Consider the following 27,326-nt stretch of genomic DNA (forward strand, 5'->3'; position numbering starts at 1 on the left):
GCCGGAAGGCAAAGCTCTCAATTTACCACTCGGTCTACGTTCCTACCTTCACCTATTGTCACGAACTCTGGGTCGTGACCGAAAGGACAAGGTCGCGGCTACAAGCGGCCGAAATGAGCTTCCTCCGTAGGGTGGCCGGGCTCAGCCTCAGAGATAGGGTATGGAGCTCGGTCATCAGCAGGGAGCTTGGAGTCGAGCCGCTACTCCTTCGCGTTGAAAGTAGTCAGCTGAAGTGGTTCGGGCATCTAATCAGGATGCCTCCTGGACGCCTCCCACTGGAGGTTTTCCAGGCACGTCCAACTGGGAAGAGACCCCGGGGAAGACCCAGAACACGCTGGAGAGATTACATCTCCCAGCTGGCATGGGAACGCCTCGGGATCCCCCAGAATGAGCTGGAACATGTTGCCGGTGAGAGGGAACTCTGGGTCAGCCTGCTTGGCCTGTTGCCATCGCGACCCGACCCCGGATAAGCGGAGGAAAATGGATGGATGGATGGATCGCCACCCGATTTCATGAAAGTTATTAAGTTGCACCAATTACATAATAGAGGAGCAACATACTCCTTAGAACCGTTAGCTGTGAGCCACGTTGTCATATTGAGAGCTGGTTCTTTTGCCCACTGAGGGGGCAACAGAAGAAGGCATAAACACACTGACATATTATCAGTTTATAAAGTGATACGGCCAACTTGGAAATGTAATCCAAGCATCATCTCTCCTTTTAGCTCTGGAGACCAATATCTGTCCCTATCTTTGAAAGCTTTCATAAAGTCATATAATCCATTGTATAATATAAAAATACAGAATAGTGCAAATTAAATTGTTTGCCCACGTAGTGGTTAAACCTAAGAGGTGGCTCAATGAACATAAATGTCTCGTTCTCATTCAGACACTTGGTTAGGGCCCCTTGGTGTAACTTTTGAACGAACGCAACAAAACTACGTTAAGTTTACCCAACAAAATAGTGGTTTGGGTTCAAATAAGTATGTTAAGTTAGGTAAGTTACGTATGTGACAAAAACTATGACATAATGTACTGACTTAAAACAAGTCAGTGTTGGCTTGTTTCCGCACAGGGTCGTCCTGTCGGACGCTTCCATCCACCCGTCCGTCTCCTTTCGTGGACCTCGTCTCTCTTCGTTCTACGTCACCTGACTTACGGAGCAGATGGGTTGACATTGGAGTTGAAAAGCTGGTACGTCTCATGCAGACGCTAAAGGACGCCTTGTGCATTACCGGTATCAGACGCCAAGGGCTGTCACAAAACTTCAGTATATGAAGCCCTGGGAATGACACCAGGCTAACAAAAACTATTGTAAATTCGAGCAAAACCAAATCGGGTTTTTTTTTGTGATCTAATAAAAGAATAATACAATTACAGTATCTATTGATGGAGATAAAATCAAAAAAGGTTCCAATGCACCTTAAGCTTCCTGAAAAACTTTGATTAGATAATGGGAAAAAAGAAAAAAATGTCCAAAAGTATTAGCAAAATCAAAGCAAATGTTGGACTTTTGAACTTGTTTTAGTTACTTTTTCAAGGTCAACAAATACAGGACAACCTGTTTATCAAGTGTAAAAAAACCTAAATGATTAAGTAACTTTGTTAGTTTCTGTACATAGAGAGCTAAAACAGACTAGTATTAACTGAAAGTGGTCACTGAATATCTTGCAACTTTCCTTTCAGAAAACATCAGTGCCAGCGAAGTGCCCTGAAAGCCCCATAAGACACACGACTACACAGCTCCCTCTCTGGAGACGTCATTACCAGCTCTGTGAGAGGGGATCCATCAATGGGAGGAAGTGAGGGAGAAGTTGGAAGGGCTGCACACAGACGGAATCCAACTGATCGCAAAACTCGAAAATCACACATCCTATATAGATTATTAAAGTTCGGATTTTGTCACAGGATTATGACAGCCCTTTACACAGTTATTGTATTTCTTTTTCATCACCGCTACGAGAGCCATTTGTAAAGACGAGTACCACACGGTGCAGTGTCAGAGACCTCCCTCTGTCTGTCCTGAGAGACTGCAAGACAGCAGTAGAACTAACTCTGACCCACTTCCCTGTGAACCATCCGGCCACATGCCGCTGTGCACACACCATCTTTCTCTCTCAACCAAACACCCCCCGAAAAAAACACACACTCCACTAGCACACACGCCTCTCATCCACGCGCTTCCTCTGAGTGGGGCCGAGCCAGCACAAAGGCACGACGGCGGCGCGTTGATGCCGAAAGCGGCCCAGGCGGGGGAATAGGGACCGCACGCTGAGCAGAAAACACGCAGATGATTATTAAAGTTCGACGGGAGGACACACAAAGCAGATGGATGTGGAGAACCCGCACTCGAAAGTTTTATTTTGTTGTTAAAATCAACTTTGAACTCAAGTCCGAGTCCAGAGGTTTTCCCCCTGGAGGCACAACGCTGAGCCCTGGATCCATGTGGCGGGTAGCACAGGGATCAAGCAGCTGATTCACATATATTGGCAGTGCAAACAATGAGTCCATGTAAAAGCCGTGTAAACGACTTACTGTACATGTCAGAGCTCAAACTTTCCATGAATTCAGATCTGATCCCAGTAACAAGTGTTGTTTGGGTGCCAAAGCCTGATTTATCTTCTTCCTCTGTGCCTCTGCACCAACGAGCCACACTGTGGTACTGGCTGACATGCGCCTGCATTACAATGAGCACACACACACACACACTCTAGTATATTTAGACCCAATCCGACCAATGAATACATTTGCTCGGGACTACTTTGAAAGCCGCAGTGGCCGGCTGTTTTAGCACACTACTGAGCCTGCAGTATATATATATTTGTAAGGTGTTTTTGAATATTTATGTTTTTTAGTGTGAGAGTTTTATCATTTCTGTGTAACGAAGGCAGCGGGAGATATTCGCTAAAATATAGGGCACATTAAATAAACATTATAGTCTGTTAGTGCAGCTTGTGTGTGAGAGGTAAACCTCAAGTTCGGAAGAAACACTCATGAATTATGACATTTAAAATGCATAGAGTTTTCAAGAACACCATAAATTACTCATTACTCCTTTACAGTTTCACACCTGGGGGCCTCAGAGGCTTATTTTAGGGGTTTAATGACTCTATAGTGAACAAAAAATACCTTGATATTCTCACGCTAAAGTCACTACATATTTGCTTTGTCGTGGAGAGAATAATTCAATGGCAAATCTGTGGGCGGTTCTCTCAAATCGCTCCAGTTTGACATTACTAGGACTGTTGTGGTGTTGTATAGGAGCAGTTGTGCTTTTAATGCAGTTTATTTTGCTTACTCAGTGAGTGCACCCTGTCCAGACTCTCTCCAATTTTCAAATTCTACACGTAGAGGCTTTGAGGTCAAAAAAAGCAATTTGACTTCAAAAGTCTGGGATGGAAAGTGATAGAGCGAGGTCACACGTTCGGAAACTGTTCCGCTCCTTCTGAAGAAGTGCACTGCGTTTTGGTAGATGCTGGATTTGGACGGCTTTCTGATGTGTCCATGTGATGTTTCTGGAGTATAATCAATCTGAGTAATTACCTTTCTCATTTTTGCGTATGCTCCCAAAAGGAAGCCACTGCATTAAACAACCATCTGTCTCCAACCAGCTGGTTGTTGTTGTGGTGGTCAAGAACACACCCCTCCGTTTTGACGGGGGGGGGGGGGGGGGGGGGGGGGGTGTTCGAACTAGAAGTAAAAGCAAATAGCAAAAAACTTTTTGCAATCACAGTGTTGACTTATTATAAACAGAGCCACCACGAGTAATGTTTTTCGGCCATCTGGGCCACCGTGACCGGAGCCTGCCTTTTTCTGTCCTGCTATCCCCGTCTCCCTTCTCCTCTGCTCTTTCTTCTTGTCCCTCTGTTGAGCGGTTTGTAATTGAGATTCAGACTCACAGATGGACATGCCATGGATGCTGGCTCCGACATCCCTTCTACACGTCCGGCTATCCGCGGAGCCGGAGACATGAGAAGAATCCCTTCGGCTTCCAGGCCCCTGCATCGCTGCGGCAATTAGAGCAATCTCCCGCCTCGGGAATCGAGAACGGGCCTCGGTCAGATGATGGTAATTGCAGTTCTCATACACACTCCCTTTTGTAATGCTGCGTCAACCGCACAGCTTCAGCCAGCCCAAACTTGTGTCTAATTAATTTGAATTGTCAATTTGCATAATTGAATATTCACACATTCTGCACCTTTTGCAAACTGACATGGGCTTGTGTTTGCAGACGTATACTTGTCAGGCCATTGACTCCTTTGTGGACAGCAGCAAACGTTTGTACGTGACAGGAGTTGGAATGGGACCGTCGCACTCACAAGCCAGAAGTATTCTATATCCACGAGCCGTGTTTGCACAAACGTCACAACAAGCTCCACAATGCACCGCGGCACTGCTGCAGTTGACTTTTTAGGTGATTATTTCTTCTTTAATGAATACAAGCAGAATACATTCATGCTGCTCTATCCTATGGACCCTCTTGCGAGCTGTCCGGTTTCTCTAACAAACCCTGAAATCGCAGGAGTAGTAATCATACAAGGGAAACTCAGAAGCATGATTAGGACTGTCATGATAATCGTGTTATCAACTTACTGTATGATATAATAGACATGACCTGGATGACGTTTACATTATCGACTTGATCGCTATAACTTTACATTAACGACTTCTTGTATGATATATTGACATGAATGCTAATTTGTACGTTATCCACTTACGGTACGACATAGAGATATGACTTTAATCAATTTAACATTATCAGCTTATTGTATGATATATGGATGTGATTTGACTTTGATCATTTTTACGTTAACTTATACGATCTATTGGCATGAGCTCAATCATTTTTACATTGCCATCTTATCGTACAGTATATGGATATGACCTTTTTGTTTTGACATGCGTGTTTGTTTACATGAGAATGTCACTAACATGTTAGACAGAATAAACAGCAGGGTTTTCTCTACTATTATAAGACATGCATATTGCGCAGATATTGTGCGTTTTTGTAAACAGAGCCTATTTTATTTATTGTTTTGTTTGGCAGGTTTTGCTTTATTTAGAACATTTTAGTTTGTTTTTCACATTTTTTCACATTCCAATTACAATGTCTGAACTTTAAGAATGAAGATGTCATACTCTTTGAAAGGGTGTACTTGTGCATTACTATAATATAATAATATTATATAGTGGCATAAAGTGATCTTCAAATGACAATAATATTGTTTATCGCTATTATTTCTGGGACAACATCTTATTCAAGTTATCGTGACAGGCCTTTGCTGCCCTTTAACAACTGAAATGGAATAAAATGTATTAAACTGCTGGTACACAACTTGTGACAAGTAAAAATCATTAGTTGTGGAACCCTAACTGGACACAGGTTACAGTGCATCTGCTTCAGTGAGTCATAGCCAAAAGAATATTATCTATTGGTCCAGGAGCACATGCATGGATCCCTTCAGCTACCTGCAAACATCTGCGGTGAGCCAACCTGGATAAGACCCAACACTAGGCAGCAGGACCTGCACCGGCCTGCCGGCGGCTTCACACACTGAGTGATAGCACACACCTGCTATTAAACACACAATATTAATGCCATGTGCAGAGAGAGCTTTAGTGACGAGTTGGCTTGCTGGCTGGCTGACTGATATCTGATTGGTTGGCTGGCTGGCCAGCTGGGCAAACCTGAGGATGTGGTTATTCCATCTGGAGTGAAAGTACAGCTGCCATCCAAGAGCCCGCTGTTTGTTGTTCTACCTAACACTCATTGTAATTAGGCAGATTCGGGGCTGCCAATAGCATACACACATGCTTCAACACACGTACACACACACATTCCACACCAAGCTGCACGCTTGTCAGATTTGCTCATCAGGTCGATCAGGTATACAGGGAAGTAGAGGTAGAAGAAGGAACGAGACAGAAGCTGTAGAAAAGCCCCTTCAGAAGGGTCACGGATTGTCACCGCATTTTGGAGCTTGTTTAGCAACCGAAACATGATCAAAAAAAAGCTACGAGGCGCGACTTTCTGCTGAGCTCAGAATTCCATTGAACGAGACATCATCACTAAATATCCCTGTTTACGGAATGCGCCACCTGGCACCGATGTTCACAACGCTTCTCTGCACCGAACCAGACTTCAAAAGCAACCGAGAACAAAAGCAGGAGAGAGTGCCGCGTCCCCAGATGTGAGGAATGTCCCCGATTCCACAGTGCTAATGGATTCCCTGCGCGTTAAAAAAAAGAGGACAAAATACATCTGATCCTGTTTCATAAGCACTATTCATAAATTCACTCGGAAATCCCCCCCCCCCCCCAGGCTAAGTGATTACATTTATTGAAATCTCTTGAATTAATTGCAGCTCATCTATGGCAGAGCATCTATGGAGCATCTATGGAGACATACAAGGCGCATAGCCTTGCATGTCTCCCCATCATTAATTAAAATTTGTCTTTGGAGGTCAATTAAATTTCCTTTAACTATTCATTAGCCACAATACAGGGCGCCACAAAAATCTATTAAATGAGGAGATCATCGTGTGTGTCGTAAGAGGGGGGTTGGGGCGGGTTAATCTTTCTCTTTGCTTTCCTCCTGGGCAGAAAGTGGGCTTAAGCTCTCTCCGTGTCGAGGTGGCGAGCCGAGCCGTGGCGAGCCGAGGCGGGAGCTCTTTACCGGTCTCCGTGGCGTGTTTGGCCAAGGCTGACTGGCTGCCAAACAGCCAGAGACAGAGCGGGGATGAATCAGCACTGACAAGGTGAAGCCAGCTTCGTGTTCACCGGCTGACAGCTCAGGTGCTCAGAGAGATGGAGACACAACAGATTACATTTAGGCCACTGCAGAGAGAGAGAGAGAGAGAGAGAGAGAAAGAGGGGGAGATAATGCAAGAGAGGGAAGGAGGAGTCCAAAAAAATGGCTTTTGGACTCTGGAAACTTTTTCTCAGAGATAAACGAGAAAGTTGGACTCGGGTTTGTGTGGGTGTTAATGACCGTTGTCAATGTGTGGTGGTGGCGATTTGGAGAACAGGATGGGGGTGGGATGGTTTAGGGACCAGTGAGAGAAACATTTTTGCTGTTGTTATTTGTGAAAATGTCTAAAAAAGAACACATTTTTACCTGAGAGAGCGCTACTGGCTGTGTGAACAATCGAAGGCAGAGTAGGGCGAGTCTTCGCGGGAATGCGGGTTGGGCAAAAAAATCCATCAAAAGTACCGTAAATAACAGGTTGCGCAATTGTCCATGGCTGTGAAAGAGGTCACTTGGCATGCGGATGAGAGGGCACTTCAACATTTTCCAATAAAACTCTCTTGCACACTTGTTGCCAGTGTGCCAATGGTGTCATGCTTCCCTAAGGTTGCTGAAGAGCATCAAAGTCTGCTTATTGGAAGAGGTAATGGGATAGGGATGCATGGGTCCAACTTCTCCTCTCACCATCCCGATTCCGACACTTACATTCGCCCAAGAACCCGATCCGAAGCCATCGCTATCATCTTCCTATATTTACAACTGTTGTACCTCACTGCAAGGAACTCGTTTTAAAAGACCTTTTGGTCGGCAAGGACAAACCATGTGTTGGGTCATGTAGAATTTGTACACCTCAAGTACAAAGTCCTGCTTGGTGAACCTGACCTGCCAGATGGTTTGTTGAACAGAACCATCTCAGAAGCCGTTTGGAAAAAGGCAAGCGCTTTCACAAAATGCTTGGCAGGTGATTGGATGAACCATCTGTCAATGACCATCTATCGCTGGCTCACTTCTGCCATATCAGCGGACTACCAGCGGAGCCAGTTGGTCATTCAGACTGCCAGTAGCTGCTCGCAGGACGCCGGTTATTGTTATAGAACAAAAAGTTGTTTTTTTTGCGTAAAAATCCAGTTGCCATGCCAGTTAACTGGGGACAAATTTGAACAGTCTCCTACCTCAGACAAAGCCATATCTTTTTTCTTAAAATTACATTTTGGGTAATAATTTCCAGTGGTAGTATAGTTCAGATATGGACAGGAAGTGTAGGATGAAAAAGAGGATGATAAACAAAAGGTCCCTGGCCAGATTCCAACCAGGGATGTTGTGGTTAAGCAGACTTAAAGCCAATGCTGATTGTTCGTACAAGACTCGCCTCAATGCGAGTGATGTCCCCACTTCGGACATTCGGGTAAGTGGAGTCCTTGAGGGAGCGGCAGGGGAGCCCTCGCAAAAAGAGTAATTGTTCAACCTAATTTTCATTTCAAGTAAAAACGAGAAAAAAAGTATGACTATTGTAATCACTGGTTTCCCAGCTAATTCTCTCAGGGTAAACAGACTTTTTTATATGACAAACTCCTCCAACAGGAAGTCCAAGGACCACAATCTAATCAGATCAGATCCCCGAAATAGCCCCATGGGACACGACATGGGACTATTGTTTAGATATGTTTAGAATGTACCACAGGGGGTGAACTGCAATGCGTCCCACTGATAAACCGTGTACTAACTGCTGGCATGTAAACATAAGCTAATCATCACTAATGCAACTGTGCACTTTTGGAAGCAGCCCATCTGTGAAGGCTATGCAATTAGCTGCCATCATATGGCACAGGACGGAACAGAATTCTGATGCATGCTGTCCTTGGTGCACCACTGTACAGGACAAAATAACAAACAATATGCATGACTAATCCGCAGTCAGGCTGCTGGCTTTTCTTCTGTAAAGCCCCTCGGATAAAGTCTGGGCTTTTTTCTTGAACCAGAACACAACGATTGTGCGTCGCTGAATAGGTGAACTGTTTTGTATTTTATCTCCAGCCGAGTGTTCGTTTGGACAAATGGGCTCACATTGTGTGCCAAAACAAGCAGCGGCCAGGAGCATCGATCAGGGACATGCCGACATATACAGCGGCTAAGAAACAATGTGCGACCGGCACTGGAGCAGTGTAGTGCAACATCTAAGAGACGCCACCGGCAGCGGGAAAAAAAGGAAAGTTAACAAAGCCCCCGGCGTCTGTCGAGCCGACAGAGAATAGCACGTGCATGTTTGCATTGTCCTTACCTTGCGTCCGGCTGTGTTCAGCTTTATTGGTTGGAGGAAGGGGTCAAAGATCATGTGGCTGGTCTCGATGTTAACTGGTGACTGCCTCTTCCCCATCGAGCACAGGTTCCAGGCCGAGTTCACCAGCCCCCAGAACGACGGCACTGCAACACAAAAGGCGGAGAGAGTGGAGTGTGAGGGTCTGTTCAAAAGGGCGAGCATCTGCAGCCAGGAGATACGAGAGGTCCCCCAGAGTGACGAGCAGAGTTTGCCCTTCGGCATTTTTTTTTCCAAATACCAGAGCTCGCCAGACTCACAGTGGGAGAAATGCAATTAGCAGGGCTCGACTGATGTGGGCTTCTGATAGTGGGTAGAAGTACTCTGGGATTGGACCTGCAGATTGAACATTTATTTTAATGGTTGGTTTTTTATTCTAAAATGTACAAGCTTGTCTCACAGGATCTTTTCCTTGGTGTATCATAATGATCATCATTGTACCTCTTTTTTTTCTGATAACGGTATTTATTCTTTTGAAACTATTAATAGAATTGAAACATGGGCGGGCAGAATACCTGGTTATGGTCTGTTTTAGCACACGTTCCTATACATGCTGCATTATACCATGGCTCAAACCTCGTGCATAATTAATACATGCAGTCACACATGCTTGGTATATGCAGCACATAAAGTAATTCAGGATTTGTGACAAAAACATGCAGCTCTTTATCAATCCTGTGGAAGGATTCGGTCACCTTGGACACTTGCTAGCACCAATTCCTCACCTATATTTAGGAAATACACCGCCATTTAGGGTCGCCTGCCACAAAAAGCTTGATTTGTTACAGTCAGATGGCTGAGAGGACTGTGCTATATCTTTCAACTGTCTTTCATGCTGTTAGGTGCAGAAGTCGTCTTTACGAATAGATGTTATGTTGTATGGAGGGTTGGCAAAAGAAGTCATGCGTTTTATATGGAGAACAAAACTCAGTAGCCTACAATAGTTCAACCAGACCGACAACTGAAAGAGACAAAGATCCCTCTGAGCAATAGGTCGATAAGAATAGAAGAACTCAACGGTCATTGGGAGAAGAAACTGGAAGTTTAGCATCAGTGTGTGCAGATTTAACTAGAAATCAAGTGCACAATAATGCCCAAGACAAGCTGGAACATTAACAGGTGTGTCGCTGAAGCAAAGCCATTCCTAAAATATCACAACAGAAATAGAAGGTTACCACTGATGGAATTGGATCAGAGGATATCAGCTGAACATACTATCAACTGACAAATCACAGTTTAAACCTATTCATTGGCTGCAGAGGGCCCCAGAAAAAAACGTCAACCTGAAATATGTAGAGCCCAAATGCAAGCACCGTTGTGGTTCACCTTTGCTTTTACGGACTACAAAACAATTTAGATTTGAAGGGTAGGCCTATATGAGAGGGAATGGTTTTGACATTTGAATTCCTTTTCTTTTGGGGCCAAAATTATTTCAAATGTAAATAACACATTTGGTGTCGGAATTATTCTGTTTTTTAATTTGCATCCCTGTTCAAATGGTTATTAATGAAAGGAGAGAAGAAAAACATTGGTGCAAAAGGTGACTTTTCAACAGTAAATGTCATTTCATTTTTAACATAGGCTCCGACGTCATAATGATAACCATCCATCTCGAACAGCAGCATGACTCGCCAGTCCGATCGTACCGCAGCACGGCAACGACGGGGTGAGAAGCACGAAGCTCAGTGGGCGAAAGTGATTTGCGGCGACTCATGGCAATTCGGTCAAAAAGCTCCCTCTGCATAGAGGAAGCATTACAGAAGTGAGAGAAGCAGGAATCGGGCCTATAATCAGCTCACACATGCCCTGTAAGACTGAGAGGACAAGACGGCACAGTGAGAGAATGTCAGCACTGTGGGCGTGATAGGCATCTCCGCCAGTCTTTTTCTCTTATGTAAGACTTGGCCACCGGGACCAAGAACTCCATTCCCTTCAACAAAGGTGGGAGGCAGCGGCTTATCGCCGTTGACTCCCGCTATAATATCTGATGCAGCCCAAAGCGGCATTTTGTACCCCCCCCCCCCCCATTTAGGAACACATTATTACACGGAGATGAGTCACTGGGATTGTGCTCCGCCGAGATTTTTTTACCAGATTTTTTTTTTTATATGCAACTTCGCGATGAATCAGTGCGAAGCGGACAAGACGGCATGGATTCGAAGCTGAGCCCTCGGCAAGTCAACGAGTCCTACATTGTGTTTGCTCACGGACTTGCTCTGCAGATAAAGTGCTGCCTCACTGTTAAGTTCAGAGCATGGAGTCAAGAGAAGCCTTCGTCACCCTTTGCGCCGTGAGCGTGGTGGCAGCTGACAGGTGTGAGCAGATTTCACGGTGTTTACCACAATTAAGAGAAGAAGCATTTGGCTAAAGTCACTGAGCAAACACAAGGGATTGAGCTGTATGGAAACAGCACAATCATGGCTAGAAGACTAGAAGACTCAACAATGTCTTTTGTGCAGAATAACACAGTTACGGTAAACCAGACAACAAAACGCAAGTTGAATTTCATTAGGAATATGCAAACATTGATATCCATAATTATTTTAAGTGCTCACAAGTTTTACCAATGTTGGAAAAATAAGGTCACATGCTGTATATATTGAGCTATTCGTCATTGAAGCCACTCAAAGCGATACATAATAGACAAAATGTTGAACTTTTAAATGTCATGGAGGAAAATGTGGCATAATAGAAAATCCTTTAGATACATATTTTTTTAATCCAGTAGAAGGTCACAAAGGTCCAAGTTGTGCTCAGCATACCTTGGTACAGTAAGTGAGCGTCTGTGGTAACAGCTGAGGCCTTGCATTGCACATAAAGACTTTTGAAGACCTCGAGGCTTACCGATTATTTATCCAGACTCACATCTAGTAGAATGAAGGCCTTGATACAAAAACGAAAATTATCTCATTTATATGATCACTGCAACCGCAGTTATGTTTCCAATCGCTTCAGAAATGACCATCCAGACTTAATCCTTCACTGACTGAAAGATGATAAATGGGTCCACTATAGATACAGAGTGGTGGCTGTGCCACAGACACAAGTTATGGCATACTGTAGGACCTTAGTCACACAGCACTGAGTCACACTGCAATAAAAAAAAAAGCACTTTGCTTGGTGATGCTGCTGGAGGTGGGAGCGTTCCGTGAGCTGTCAATGCTTTGACTTCATCACAACTGAAAATAAATACGTGTTGACCTGCACCACACCGGTGTGAAATAGTAAACACTGCAGCTTTACGAGAAATGCCTTTAAACTTGACCTCAGGCACAATGTTGTACATTATACTGACTTTTTGAGTCTTTACACGCCAGAAGGGCCAGTTGCTGATTTCACTTGTGTCAGCAGAGTGTGGCGGCAGGTTGCGTTTGTCTGCCAGTCCAGCAGAAGCAGCAGCGGCGGCGACATGGGACTAAATGTGTGGTCGCCTCACAAGAATCTTTCTCCATTTCTGCCATTCGTACGGGAGCTTGACGAACTCTGGCAAGCTGTTCCCTTTGGAGCTCCGATGCTCACGAAAGTCCCCCGGAGCACTGAAGTGCAATGTTTGACCGAGATGCAAGTCTCCGGTGACCCTGGTGAGCTCTGCATAACATATCTGCTGCATGCCAGAGCTACTTTGTAAAGTGGAAAGGACAAATATCTTAAGGGTTTTCTCCAGAGTTTGCTGTCTCTGCATTCTGTCTTATCACATTTGCCTCCATGCAAGTCACAGTTCCACACGCTTGGAGAGCGTATGATGAGGATGGAAGTTAGACGCGCCAGATGCCCGTCCACTAACCCTGATGTCCGCACCCTCTCTTAACGATACGTGTAGGACAAGCTATTTCCTGCATTGGCACTGGACAGGAGGTGCGGAATCATCAAATCTAAGCACAATTCCAAGAAACTGAATCACATTTTCATAATGTGTTTATTTGAGGTAAAAATGTATCTTAACAACTTTAGGTTTGGTTGTAGTGGAGGTTTGAAGTCAATGCTGGCACATTTCACACCACTATATCAACCAAACTCATTTTAACCCAATCCACGATCTTTTCCTTAGCCCTACCAAGTAGTTTTGTTGCCTGCACCTTTCATTTCCAGAACCTTTTGTTGCTTGAACCTTGCTTGAATGCAAGTTTTAAGACACTACGCATCGGCTTCACACGGCAGAACAGGTGGTTGCCGCCTGATTGGAACCAATATGTTTTTTTGGGGGGGGTGGGGGTCTTAGTTTAAACAGTCATGGGTATCAGTATGCCACGCCACAAGGAAACAGTTGGTGATGGTCACGCCTCTTGCTGTAAAATTAAACGGCACAAAACAATAAGCTAGTTTCTAAATATTACATAAGTTGTAAAAACAGCAAACAAAACTAGAGTCCGCAATCTACAGCATCATGGGAGAAGCGGGCAACCTAAGATTAACCAAGAACACATCGTAGCGTTCCCATTCACTGCCGCCGCTATCGGTATTGGGCCATTTAGCCACAACACTGTTGTTTAACAGTTTGTCGTCTTTATAATCCTTTTTCTAATTCATATTTTTCTAATAATTATTCTTTATGACACACTAGCCTTTTAGCACAGCCTCAAGAGGATTCTACCTTGCATTCCATTGCACATATTGTATGAGCATATGAAAAATACAACCTGTGAATCTCAACTCTTCAATCATACGTGCACTACTGATTGGCTATAAATTGTATTATATATGACCTGTCCATCACCATTGACGATACCATGGTGACGCCAACTCGGACTGCGAGGAAGCTGGGTGTGACCCTGGATGACCAACTGTCATTCTCAGCATACATTGTATTGGTTACACGCTCCTGCAGATTCCTGCTCTACAACATCAGGAGGATTCTCCCCTTCCTCACTGACGAGACGGTGCTAATCCAGGCTCTTATCATCTCCCGCCTGGACTACTGCAACTCACTACTTGCTGGAGCCCCGGCCATCAGACCTCTGGAGCTTGTCCAGAAAACTGCAGCTCGTCTGGTGTTCAATCGCCCCAAGTTCTCCCACAACTTCCCTTCTCTGTTCTCTACACTGGCTCCCTGTAGGAGCTCGCATCCAGTTTAAGACTCTGGTGCTAGCCTACAGGGCAGTGAAAGGAACCGCTCCTTCCTATCTCCAGGCCATGGTCAAGCCCTACACCCCCACCCGACCACTTCGCTCTGCTGCCTTGGGGCGACTGGTTGTCCCGTCGCTCAGAGGTCCCTGCGGCCGATCGACCCGGTCATGGCTGTTTTCTGTCCTGGCCCCACAGTGGTGGAATGAACTCCCCACTGATGTCAGGACAGCAGAGTCGCTGCCCATCATTCGGCACAGGCTGAAAACTCACCTCTCAAATTCTTGGCCGTAAATAACTGCTTTGATGTCTTCCAGTCAGGCTTTCGACAGCACCACAGTACTGAAACTGCTCTTGTTAAGGTTTTCAACGACATCCACTTAAACACAGACAATGGCAGAAGTTCAGTCTTAGTATTACTGGATCTCGGTGCTGCATTCGACACGGTCGACCATGCCATACTCCTAGAAAGACTAAAAATCTGGGTGGGACTTTCTGGCACAGCACTTAACTGGTTTGAATCCTACTTGAAGGACAGAGAATACTTTGTGTCTGTAGCTAATTACACATCAGAGCCGACTAAAATGACATGTGGTGTTCCCCAAGGTTCAATACTGGGGCCTCTTCTGTTCAACATCTACATGCTTCCACTAGCTCAGATTATGGAAAACAACAAAGTGTGTTATCATAATTATGCAGACAACACACAAATCTACATAACTGTGTCACCAGGGGACTATAATCCCATACAAGGGCTGGGTAACTGCATTGAACAAATCAACAACTGGATGTGCCAGACTTTTCTTCAATTAAACAAAGATAAAACAGAAGTAATTGTTTTTGGTACCAAGGACGAACGATTGAAAATCACCGCTCAGCTTCAATCACTGATGTTAAAACCCACAAACCAAGCCAGAAATCTGGGTGAAGTTATGGATTCAGACCTCAACCTGAACAGCCATATCAAGACAATTACAAAATCAGCCTACTATCACCTGAAGAATATATCAAGGATTAGAGGACTTATGTCTCAACAGGATTTGGAAAAACTTGTCCATGCATTTATCTTCAGCAGACTGGACTACTGTAACGGTGTGTTTACAGGTCTCTGTAAAAAGTCAGTCAGAAAGCTGCAGCTGATTCAGAACGCTGCAGCTCGAGTCCTCACTAAGACCAGAAGGGTGGATCACATTACTCCAGTTCTGAGGTGTTTGCACTGGCTTCCTGTCAAACAAAGAATTGACTTTAAAATCCTGCTGTTGATTTATAAAGCACTGAATGGTTTAGGGCCTAAATACATCTCTGATCTGCTGCTACCTTATGAACCATCCCTTTAGGTCGTCTGGGACTGGTCTACTTTCTGTTCCCAGAGTCAGAACTAAACATGGAGAAGCAGCGTTCAGTTTTTCTGCTCCACATATCTGGAACAAAGTCCCAGAAAGCTGCAGGTCTGCTGAGACCCTCAGCTCCTTTAAATCAAGATTGAAGACTTTTCTGTTTGCTGCTGCCTTTAATTGAACCAGATTCAGTTAATATATTAATCAATTTCCTGTATTTCTGCATTTTACTACTGTATTTTATTTCTTACACTGTTTTTATTGTTTCAATGAATGTTCTTAATTGTTTTTAAATCTCCTTTTCTTTTGCCTTATGTTTTGATGCTTTTAATGGTTTGATGTGAAGCACTTTGAATTACCTTGTTGTTGAAATGTGCTATACAAATAAACTTGCCTTGCCTTGCCTCTTCAATAAGTACTACGCTGAGCCTTCCACTCAGCACTTATCGTATTCATAGTAGCTTGTTGCACTTATTGTATTTGTTTGTTTCTGCACTGTACTTTTGCTCTGGTTTATGCTCTTAGATGCTAAAAAGGAGATGCACTTATGACTTCTGGTGACTAGTAGTGCTCTTGAATACCTATGTTGAATGCACTTATTGTAAGTCACTTTGGATATAAGCGTCTGCTAAATGACTGTAATGTAATGTAATGTGTTGGTAATGACCCACAAACCTCATTTTGTACCAGACCAATGGGAACAAACCATTCATAAACTCCTGTGATGGCACATTATTCTCAATCCACCCAACAAATGCTGTTCAATCCAATCACAGGACTCCTGCAGCTATCCGTCCATAGGAGACAAAAACAACTGGACAGAGTGATAAAACATATTACAGATGGGTTCTGTTAAAGACAGCATTGAGTTAGGAAGTAACGTGTTTCATCGGGGAGGGCAGTCCAGGAGAGAGGGACTTCTGCTGATGCAAAAGTCTTCATGAAAATGACAGGAAATCCATGTGCCGAATGGGAATTGGAGTGCGAGCGCATCGATCCATTAAACACCGGGCCCCCTTGTTGTAAATGCACACACAATTATTAGCCCTTGATAGATTCCTAAATGCGACTACAGCGGCGTGGGACATCCCTCACTGCTGACACGGGCACATGCACCACTTGTCAATAGTGTGCAGGACCTCCCCCACCCCCCCACCACCAGCTCTGATACCCCCTACATTTCACTTAGGCGGCTCACGAGCCACTTTCGTTTCTTATTGGCAAGCTGTAAAAGTGGACAGGGATGTATGGTGTGGCCTTTCGTAGACGTCAGACGGAGAGGATGTGTAATGTGCAAGTGAAAAGGGCAAATGAGTTGGGGGGGGGGGGGGGAGGTATGTTCCTCATCTTCTTAACACTTTCTTATCAAAGGATTCTCTGCTATTATGATTTTGCACGGCGAAATGGGGTTTTGGGCTCATTTGACAAAAATGACACAGTGGCAGCAGTTGCCACCTTCAAACAACTGCATTTGTGTCACCTCTCTCAAACTGTACGCTCTGTCGCGTACACACAGGAGAATACGGTTAGAGGTCCATAACTTTTTAACTCCACTTAATAATATACTGGACAATAGAGGTTAGCAACATAGATCAGATCTTCTATCATGATATATGATATATGGAATTATTAACCCTCTGAACCCCCAGCACATTTTTCTCTGCACCTCTAAAAACTCAAAAATGTTTTGTGCAGTATAAGACAGATATAAATGTATAATAGAATCTATATATACAACATTTTTCCAAGCTGCCACAACTGTTACCGATGTTGGGATAAGGTACAGTGGCTCCACATGCTCTATATATATATATATATATATATATATATATATTAGTGCTGGGCAACGATTAAAATATTTAATCGCGATTAATCGCATTGTTATGGCAAAGTTCAATAATTAATTCAAAAGTAGTGTATTGCGCACTTTTATTTAAAAATTACTGCTATATGAACAAAAGGGCAGTAACATTTGGTTCACGAGATGCAGGTAGCATGTTTTATACTTAATGTGAATATAATTCATACTTTGTTGGCATCTTATTCTGAAAACCGGATGTTCGTCTGAAGAAACCGGATGTTGTCTCACGTTAATCTTTCCGCTAACTTTCAAAGTCCTTCGCTCACTCCCAATCTGTGCCGTTTAAATGCGTTTACCGTGAATTTCAGCATATACGGTAGGTGTACTAAAATGTAAGTGTCTGCTGAGTTGACCACGGAGATCTGAGTGTCTGCTGACTTTACCGCAGCGATGTCCAGTAGTCTCCAGGGAGAGCAACAGCTGGTGCAGCTTCTCTCTTTATTTCTGCCCCCCCCCCCCCTCGACCAGAAGCGGAAGTCGCCTTTTCTCTACGGCAACCCTGAAGGGACATCATATCTCCAATACAAAACAATAAACATGAGACAGTCTGTTACAATAATAATAAATTTAAAATACTTACCTGTTTTTTTTGTTGTTGTTTTTTAATTATTATTATTTATTTTTTTCCCATCTCAAAAGGCTCAAGGACACACGCACACCCACACACACCTGACTAGGACGTTTGCTGGCTTTTATCCCACTGTTCTTGTCATCCTCTTGTTGTTATGTCTATGTATTGTCTCTTGTCTTTCAATTAAAAAAATAAATAATAATTGTAATAAATTTAAAAAATGCGTTAACGCGCGATAAAATAATTGTCGCCGTTAATTAATGAATGCGTTAACGCGAAACTAACGCGTTAACTTGCCCAGCACTAATATACCGTATATACTGAGATATTTACATTTTTACAACCTCTCTTCTCCTCTCTGCTCAGCAGCCTGCAGTTCAGTCCAAGTTTCACATCATTTTTGTCATGTGACTGTTGGTCTCAGCCAAATCAATCAGAACTTCCTAGTTGCGCTGAGGAGCGCAGAATTAAATGTTTTTTACAGGATCTGGTTAAAGCAAACAGTTTTTTTGGGGCGGAGTTTTAAATCAAACATGTAGATTAAAATGTTTTTGATGAGATATCACAATTTTGAGCTTAGTTTCGGTTGCTCTTTCTGACGGAAGTGTTCGTCACACATGATGTGCTCAAGGACCGTCGGAAAGATGAAAATCTACGATAGAAAGTTTTTACAGCTTCTGGCTCTGATCAACGGTGTAGTTTTGGGGAGGGTTGCTTTTCCATCCCGCGGGCAGGTTTTGGGGTTCTAAATACATATAGATTTATTTAGCTAATTCAGTGATTGAAATACCAAAAATGAAACCAAAATACTTAATCAAATTGATACAAAAAGACAGTGTATTATTAACATTTATTTATTTCTAAATGTAACTTATATGCCTCTTTCTGTATTGTGTTCCTTTTTTACGTTTGGGCTCAATGTATTTTTCATGTCTTGCCCTTTGACTTGCTTGTTGAAACAAATAAGCTTGGACCTATCACTACCATTGAAACGCTTGAGACCATCTACCACATTGTAAGAGTGAAACTTAACATTTAAATTGACATGAAACCACTTTGGGTTCAGTTAACAGAACTACTTGGTTAGCTTTTGGAGAAGATCTTGGTTTAGGTTCAAATGAGTCTGCTTGTTAGTTTAGTTAGTTTGGTACGTAAGATAAGTAGAAAAAGTACGGTAAAAATTGTTGACTTTTGTTTACACAAGGGAAAATAGCAACGGTCTCCTGGGTGAAAGTCCTGTGTTTGTTTGACCCATCCTCCATATGCGGACTTTGTACCTCTTTATACTACGTCATCCATCCTCTACCTTTGATCCCGTCATAATTACTACGGCCACTAGAGTTTGACGTTGTCTTCATGGTTCAAACCATATGAATAACATTTTTACAAGCTCCACTTCCTCACTGCCTCTCTCCTCTGCTCTGGTGTAAACAGCTTGTAATTCACGCCAAGGTTTGCTCATTTCTTGTCTAGTCTTGTCTAGTTGGTCTCGGCTGAATCGATCACGGCTATCAAACGGTGTATTTGTGGCAAAATTGGAATGAAGTGATTTTGATGAAATGTGAAGCTCTGATTTGGTTGTTTTTTTTCTGTCAGTTCGAGGACCGTCAGAAATTATAAAAATCGAACGATAAGTTCTGTTTTTAAAGTGTATTTAAGTTTTTGGCATTTAAAAAGAAAACTAAAAAACATGCCTTTAAAACCCACTGGCTGGTTTTTGGTGTTCAGAGGGAAATCATCAATCAATCAGCCACTGGCTGATATTCAGGAGAACACTTTGACTTTGCTACTGCGTTTAAATCATCTCTAGTTTCCCTATCATTGGGCGAGCCTTACACCAGAACTTCCTTTGGGTAAATAGAGAAATTACATCCATGAAGAACAATGTAACACTGTTGTTAAATTAAACTCGCAGCACTATTAAGTTTGTTAGATGTAAATATCTCGCCTTGCTGCAGCTAGGAGCTCAGCCCTGCGTGGGCGTGTGAGGCCGTGTTCTGAGAGGTGTTATGCGGCTGACGTGGCCCGGGTCCGAAGTGCGTGCTGGGTCGTGCCTGTGGGTTTATCAGGGCTCAGGGTTGCGGTGAAGGTGGGATCCGAGGTCCGAGGAGATGCTCGACGGACAATTAAGCCCGACATTAATTACTTCCTCGGCCCAGTATCTCACACATAGCCGCATGCCTCTAAATCCAAAGCCTGGAGGGACGCGGTTTCTCATTATAGAGAGCGGCTCAGAGAGGGCTGGCATCAGAGTGCATTATATGAACATATGGGAGCCGGGAAAATATATCTATTTCACGGACTATACTATGACAAAAAGTACAGGCGACTACTCCCAAATGAAAGCTAATGAGATGCACGCACACACACACACACACACATCTAAGAAGAACAAGTATACAAAGACCAGTGTGGCTGGCTGCAGAGGTATGCATTTCATTAAACAGGCCCAGGCACAGAGATAGCCTTAATGAAATGTCTTTATTCCGTCAACTGGATATGGATGAAAAGTTAGAGTAATAGTCTTTGGGAAACAGGAGGGAATTGGAGAAATGCAAAGCACGCACGCACACACTCACAAAGATTCTCTCTCTCCAAAGACCCAGATGCATCCCGTCCACGAATTTCTTGGACGAGCATCAAGAAAAGTATAAAAAAGGAAAAAAAGTGCTTTCCTTTTGTAAGTGCTGACGCAAAGCTGGGTTGCAAATTTGCCCATGATGGGCGAGGGGAGAGAGGGAGAGAGAGAGAGAGATAGAGAGAGATGCGGAAACCAACATCTTAATGACAATGAATGTCTAAGAGCAGCACTAAAGGGGGGCTGTCATATTCCGCAAGCTCTCAATTTGAAACAAGGGCTACTGGCACTGCGGGTTCCATCTTGTCTTGAACATAACACACATGTTTGCATGGATTGACATGCAGCTCCTGGTTGTATGAAAGGTAACAGTGCTTGAACACGACACCAGTGCAGAGACGTGTTCAGGGGCAGATGGAGAGATTTAGGCCCCGTCTACATATATACAGATATGGATTTTTTTTTTAAGGATATTTTCCTCTACATTTTAAAATCAAATTCTGTCCACACCACCTTCGTTTTTTCAAAATATATACGTCCACAACTCCAAATGCTCAGCGGGACCAGTGGGCGGCGATAAAGGCTACGTCGACGATACCTCAAATACCAGAGAAGAAGATTGTGAGCACGCTCAGTGAGCTTATTTTCCGTTGGCGGTGTTTACAAATGAAGTAAACAATAGTAAAGCGTTAGCTAGTTATTTCTACATATATGATATTAGGTGACATGGCAACAACAAAATTTGACTTGTATGTGTGGACGGACGCCGAGGTTGAGTTACTGCTTAGGGTTACTTTACAATACAAAGGCGATGAAAAGCCCAAGAAAAAACATCTCTTCTTTTTTAACTGTGGTGTTTATGAGCTGCTTGTAAATATACAACAGCTTACAATCAAATGAAGGTGACTGTCTAGACTAGACGGGGTTTATTTGATCCTCAATACAACGGAACCTTTGACCTTAAAGTTTTTATTGACTCTACAACAATGTTAAATGTTTTCAAGCAAACATCTGAACAGATAGTTCGGGAAGTGTTATTATACATCGGAATTGCTGGTCACTTTTGTAAGGATCATAGTATGTCGTTATTCTCATACATTAAAATCATTTTTTTATAATGCATTATAATCTGCTATAATATGCCCACATTTACAGGATTCCATTACTTGACTTAAAGCAATCAATGGCCACATATTTCTATTTATTATGCATTATAACAGTGATTATGATGCATTACAACTATGAGAAGTATAATACACTATTAAAAACTGTCTGCAAGTGACAAGCAATGAGGAAGTATGATGGTGCTTGACCTTATAAGTCCCTATAAAATGCTTTATATTGTGTTATAGTTATTGTTATAAAGTATTTATGAGTGCTTATAATTATAATCATACAGTGCTAAAAGCAGATTATAACACACAAGTATGTTTATGATGCATCATAGACATGGTCGTCCTAGAAAGTGCTACATACATGAAGTTCATAATAATTATTTGATATACTGTATATCAGACAAGCTTGCACTGTTTGCACAGAGATCAGGATCAGGACCTTGGACAGCTCCAGGTGGTAGAGCGAGAGGGTCGGCTGCCTAAACAGTATGCTACGGTGCACTATGTCTACTTTCTGGCATTTTATTTCGGTATCTACAAATGTAAAATGGATGCAATGCTGCTCTTTACCGTGACATTTTCCCGACAGCTCTCTGAATGAAAAAAACAAATCCCTCGAATAAAGAACATTTGCTTCGAATGTGGATCCGAAAAAACAACAACACTCACAGAGAGTTGGTGCTGCAGGTGAGGCACTATCAGGTCAGTAGAGACTTGTATCACCTGGTTTCACAGTAGTTTCATTACCACAGCTCATCAATAGCCCCCCTCTTTCTTTCTTTTAACAGCGGTAGCATTAGAGGCTAATGGTGCCAACAGTGGCGCTGCTGACAATTAGCAGGGCAAACCGTAAATCACCAGGCTGCTGTTACAGGCAGGGTACCTCGAGTGTCTTTCAAGACGCACACGTATTGAGTGATGTTGAGTTAATGCACTGTGCATCTGTGTGGGAGATAAGGGGGGGGGGGGGATGCAAATGCAAGTATCCACCTACTACTGTCAAGAGGCTATTAGGGGTTGGTACATGAGGATTAGCAGTGAGCGGCGTTAATTATCCAGTCAGGTGCCAGTGTGCCGTTGCAGAAGAAGAGCGAGCAACGAGATGGTGTCATCAAAAGAGCGTCAGTCAAAAAAAAAAGATGTAGGAAACATGATGGAAATGTATTTCACAAATTGATGTTAATTTATATATCGGAGCACGGTAGCAATGGGACGTCCAAATTGTGCTAACATGCTCGATGTGTTTCCATTCACATCCCCTTAAGCCGTGGAGCAACACAGGGTCTTCATGAACACGCAGACCGTTACAGCCCTATTCTCTATGAATTACAAATCTGCAGGCTTTTAGAGTCTCTACGTTACGCAAGCAACTAATTAGTTTGAGCTTTTGGAAGTTACAAATCAGTCTCCATTTTCCCCCGATCGCTCCACTTGGAACCACTCCACATAACAGAGGCTGAAGACACCTGTACTGCCAATGCACTGAAACATTAACCGTCCTGAGACAAGAGTACATTGTTGTTGCTTGTCGTGTGTCATGGCTTTTCAGCTTAATAAATTATTAATAGACCAGTTGTCTGCATGATGCTAATGTCCTCATCTTCATTTTCTAGCTACGGCGCTGCTCGACCTTTGACTTTGGATCTGTCACGGCCAAATGCGTGAAGAAATTACATTTGCAACTCCCGAGCTCGAGAGCAGGAGTGTAGTATGGGCGACGGAAGACGGCAGGAGTCCAGCGTGTGTGTGTGTGTGTGTAGCGCCTGTGTCGAGTGTGTGCTCCTGGGTAAATGGTCAGTGACAGAGGGTCTTGTTTGTGCTTGTACTGCGACGCTGGGGGTAATCCCGTTGGCCCAGCACAGCGCGGAGGTCTCATTAGCACTGCCCAGTGAACAGAACAATAAACATGCCAGTCAAGCTAACTCCACCAGTCATGTTGTTAATGGTGGGGAATATACGAGCTGGCGGTCGGCGCGAGGCACTCCACTCTCAGGGTGTCGAATACAACGTACCTCCAGGTGGGGGTGGGTGGGTAGTGGGGGTAGTGACGGTAGTGACGGAGGAGGAAAAAATGGGGGTCACTTAAGGAGGGGGACTTTTCTTGAGTATCGGGATGCCCTAAAAGAGTGACGACACATCCAAGAACATTGCGTCTTGGACGTGTTGACGGGAGTTGTCGGTTGTTGGGTCGAACCCCTCCTGATTTTTACCATCAGAAACGGGGCTCCGGACACTGGTAGATGACCCGACAAGCACTTTGTTTGAAGCACACTGAGGCTCTGCACCGCCCTCTTCAGCACCTGCGCTTTAGCTCCGTCAGCACGTATAAAACGGAGGGATAGCTGGAGACAACGTAGGTGCGGTTTGTGCGCGTGAACGCAGGATACCAATTTGTCGAAGTACAATATGTGGCAGACAAAGTGCCACGGTGTACTTACGCGCTACAGCAGACATCATTTGTTTGTGTCCTCTGAGTATTCACATCACACTTGATGGGAAAAGATATTTTGTATTTTCTTTCGCAAACTTTTCAAAAAAATTAATTGTGCAACATTTTGATAGAAACAGCTCAATGTTGACAAAAACTGACTGCAGTGACAAAAAATAAAATAAATCAATACAATGAATTACACAGAGATCGGGCTTCTCACACTACATTAGCAACGTGTCCTTATCTGTTGTAATACAGCTGAACAGTCTTACACAGAGAGAGGGTGTCAGTTATCTGTTGTTTTAATTACTGGCAGGTCTGCGAGGGCAGACTCCCGTACTCCGTTTTGGAAAACCCAACCCCCCCTCCGACTGATAGACACCTTGCGCCTCGAGACAAATGTACTTTTATCGCATCAATGACTCGGCCCCTGTGGAGACTAAAGACAGGTACCAGCAGAAAAAAACAACTGCAGTAATAATTACCTGAAGGTAAAACAGGTCCACGGCTCTGCCAATCTGTCCGGGGGGATAATCTGCTTGTTGCAGATAGGTACACTGTGAAGTCGGCCGAATTAAAAACAGGCGGACGTCTTGAAGGGGGGGCAAACGTAATGGACTCGATGCTTAAATGGTTCTTCTCAAAGAGTTTGTGTTATTGGCTTAACGCAGCGCGAGCGTGGCAGTTTACGCAGCAGAAACCGGTGAAACGAGCGCTAGCTTTTCTACCCACAGCTTTGTGGCTCCATTTGAATCACAGCGGGAAGCTCGGGCCTCCTTCGACAGTCCGTGACATTACATTTCGTTGCGGTCCGCCGGATTACGCGGAAAGCATGTTCAAGCATGCACGTGGGTTTATGTGTAGGGGGTGGGGGGATGTGCAGGGTAAATCTCTGTCTCTCTCTCGGTCTCCGGTCTAGCTCCACTTGGACTCCCAGTCTGTGTGGATGAAGGAGAAACATGAATAAAGCATGCAGTGGCGCTGACTCCAGTGCTGGGGGGGGGGGGGTCGGGGTCAAGACGTAACATCTCTTGGAGGTAGTAAATGAGAAAAAAGCCAGGGAATAGAAGCAGAAGTAATAAGAAGGGGGGGAGCTCATGGCTCAGTGACTCTACACTGTATCTGTACTGTTTGTATTTACGGCCTTCGCTTCATTGTATCGGTCTGAATGATGCCGTTGATGCCTCCCCCCCCCGGACGGTCCCTTGAGTCTCACCTCGGTGAACAGTCGGTTCGGTAAAGCCACTCTTTCTGAAGGGGTGCTGATAAGTCACCGGCTGATTTTCATTTGGCAACACACCCTGAATAATAAAAAATAAAAAAAGACCTTTTCAAAATGACTGAAGGACCCGCTCCACACTAATGAATCCATCTCCCACTTTTCCCTCTCTCTCTTCTCTCTCACTCAAAAGCTCTGAATTACCAAAGAAGAGAGAATTACCATCACTAATCTCTTGGCTAAGCGCCTGATAGGGTCCGGTAATAGAAATCTTTGTGCCGCTTTCATGTCCCCGACAAAAAAAAGGGGACTTCACTGTGAGCGGACAATGAGAGTCCATATGCTGCCTCCTCTTTTCCTTAGGCTCACTTCAGAGGGGAGAAATATTAATAATGTCTCTTCTTTGACTCCGTCTGCCACTGTGTGGGTTGTTTTGAGCATAATGGCAGTCGAGTGACAGCATCAACGCCGCTCTTCCCTTTGCTCTCTCTTTCTCTCCCACATTCACACTCAGCCGCGCTGTCCCTGCTAATGAAGCAATGGAGAGTATTAGAGCTGAGAGCCTGGACTGCTCGCTGCTGTCGCTGGTATTAAAAAGATACAAAAAAACAACCTCCTCTCCCCGACCGCTGGGTTAGGTTACCACTTACAGGGTTGTGGGTAAGCGCGACATACAGCTATTAAGAGCGTGATCTCTTCCGATCTCTACAAAATTCTTCTCCGAAAGACAGGTCACAGGTCAGCGGTATAGCAATAGGACGGCAGCCTTGGAGCTAGAAAGGATTCAGCACCTCGCTGTAGACACCAAAGCATAATGTCCGTCTGCTTTGTGCTTTCTTCTTGAGGAGCATCGACTTGTACCATACAAAATGAAATGAAAAGTGTATGGGAGATGTCCTCAGGCAAAACAATCTCGACGATCATGTAAGATAACGATGACAGAAATAAATCTATTTAAAGATAAATCTATTTCTGGTGAAGTTATTTTTGAATTGGTTTTCCTCTACTGACAAAAACACCAGAAGGACAGCCGATACATCGTAGGCTCCTCCGTAGCCTGATATGTCGCTACTGTGGCGGCTGTAAAACAGTGAATAAATAGTTTTGAACATCACAAACCCCCCCCCCCCCCCCCCCCCCCCCCCCCCCTGCAAAGTTACATAATTCCCCATCAGCACTCCATCAATTCAGTCCAATAACATTCGGAAAGTCTGGAAGAGCTGCACAATTGAATCATTTCATCACGGTTTAAGTTAGCATAGTTAGTTAGTAAGCCGGATGTTAGCTGTTTAGGAGTGTATGCTCAACAGTAGTTTGCAGCAGTGAGAACAATAAGTGTTGTATGTAATGTAAAGTACATATGTGATTATTCCTCAAGGACCTGACTCGTTCTGATAATAAATAACCAATATTATAAGCCAGGGATGTGCAATAGTGGACTTACCCTACTCACAATTTTCCTTAAAGAAAAACAACGATGCAAGTATCGTCAAAAAAGCGCTTATGATGGAGACGCACATAGATACAAATCAATAGACTGGAGACGCATATGTTGCAATGTCCATAAGTGGCCACAAAGCGGCCACAATAAATGAATCATCTGGTCTTTGTGGATGGAGATGGTGGCACAGTTGCATTTTCTGTAGCACGGTTACACGTTAATAAGATGGGAGCGCAGATCATAACTTGTTTATTTCACAGCTTACAAAGCTCTTTGTTCACCTTCTCTGGCTCTCCTTTTTCGTTCAGTTTAAAACCAAGTAATTGCTGAATAGGCGCATTTGCATTCAACGAGAGAAAGATAGATGTGATAGTTTCTAAAATTCACTCATGATTAAATATTCTGCTTAAATCCATATCTTTACTGCAGTCAAAAACTGCCTACTCTCCCACACGCACATGGCGGCCGCCATCTAATGTAAATCTTCAAATGACAAAAGTCTTTGATGCCAAATCATAGCAGGGAAGTCTTGGTGTCTTAATGTGGTATTTTGTAAGGATTTATTTTGACAATTTGTGATAAAAAATTGTCAAATTTAGCACCACATCTGTGCAAAACAAATTGTGTCAACGCAATGATTAAACATTATTG

The 27,326-nt window shown here is 43.7% G+C and overlaps 1 protein-coding gene across 2 annotated transcripts in view; it reads right to left on the bottom strand.

Annotated features, from left to right (window-relative positions):
- The window catches only part of ca10a (carbonic anhydrase Xa), a 198,616-nt gene that overhangs the window by 90,048 nt on the left and 81,242 nt on the right, over positions 1-27,326 (bottom strand). For both annotated transcript variants that reach the window (XM_031843263.1, XM_031843262.1), the window contains exon 4: positions 9,026-9,168. In XM_031843263.1, the coding sequence (XP_031699123.1) occupies positions 9,026-9,168 (143 nt within the window). The remainder of the gene's footprint in view (positions 1-9,025; positions 9,169-27,326) is intronic.

This window comes from Anarrhichthys ocellatus, unplaced genomic scaffold (genome assembly GCF_004355925.1).
Source record: "Anarrhichthys ocellatus isolate YVR2014 unplaced genomic scaffold, GSC_Weel_1.0 scaffold4, whole genome shotgun sequence".
In the NCBI taxonomy this organism is placed as follows: Eukaryota; Metazoa; Chordata; class Actinopteri; order Perciformes; family Anarhichadidae; genus Anarrhichthys; species Anarrhichthys ocellatus.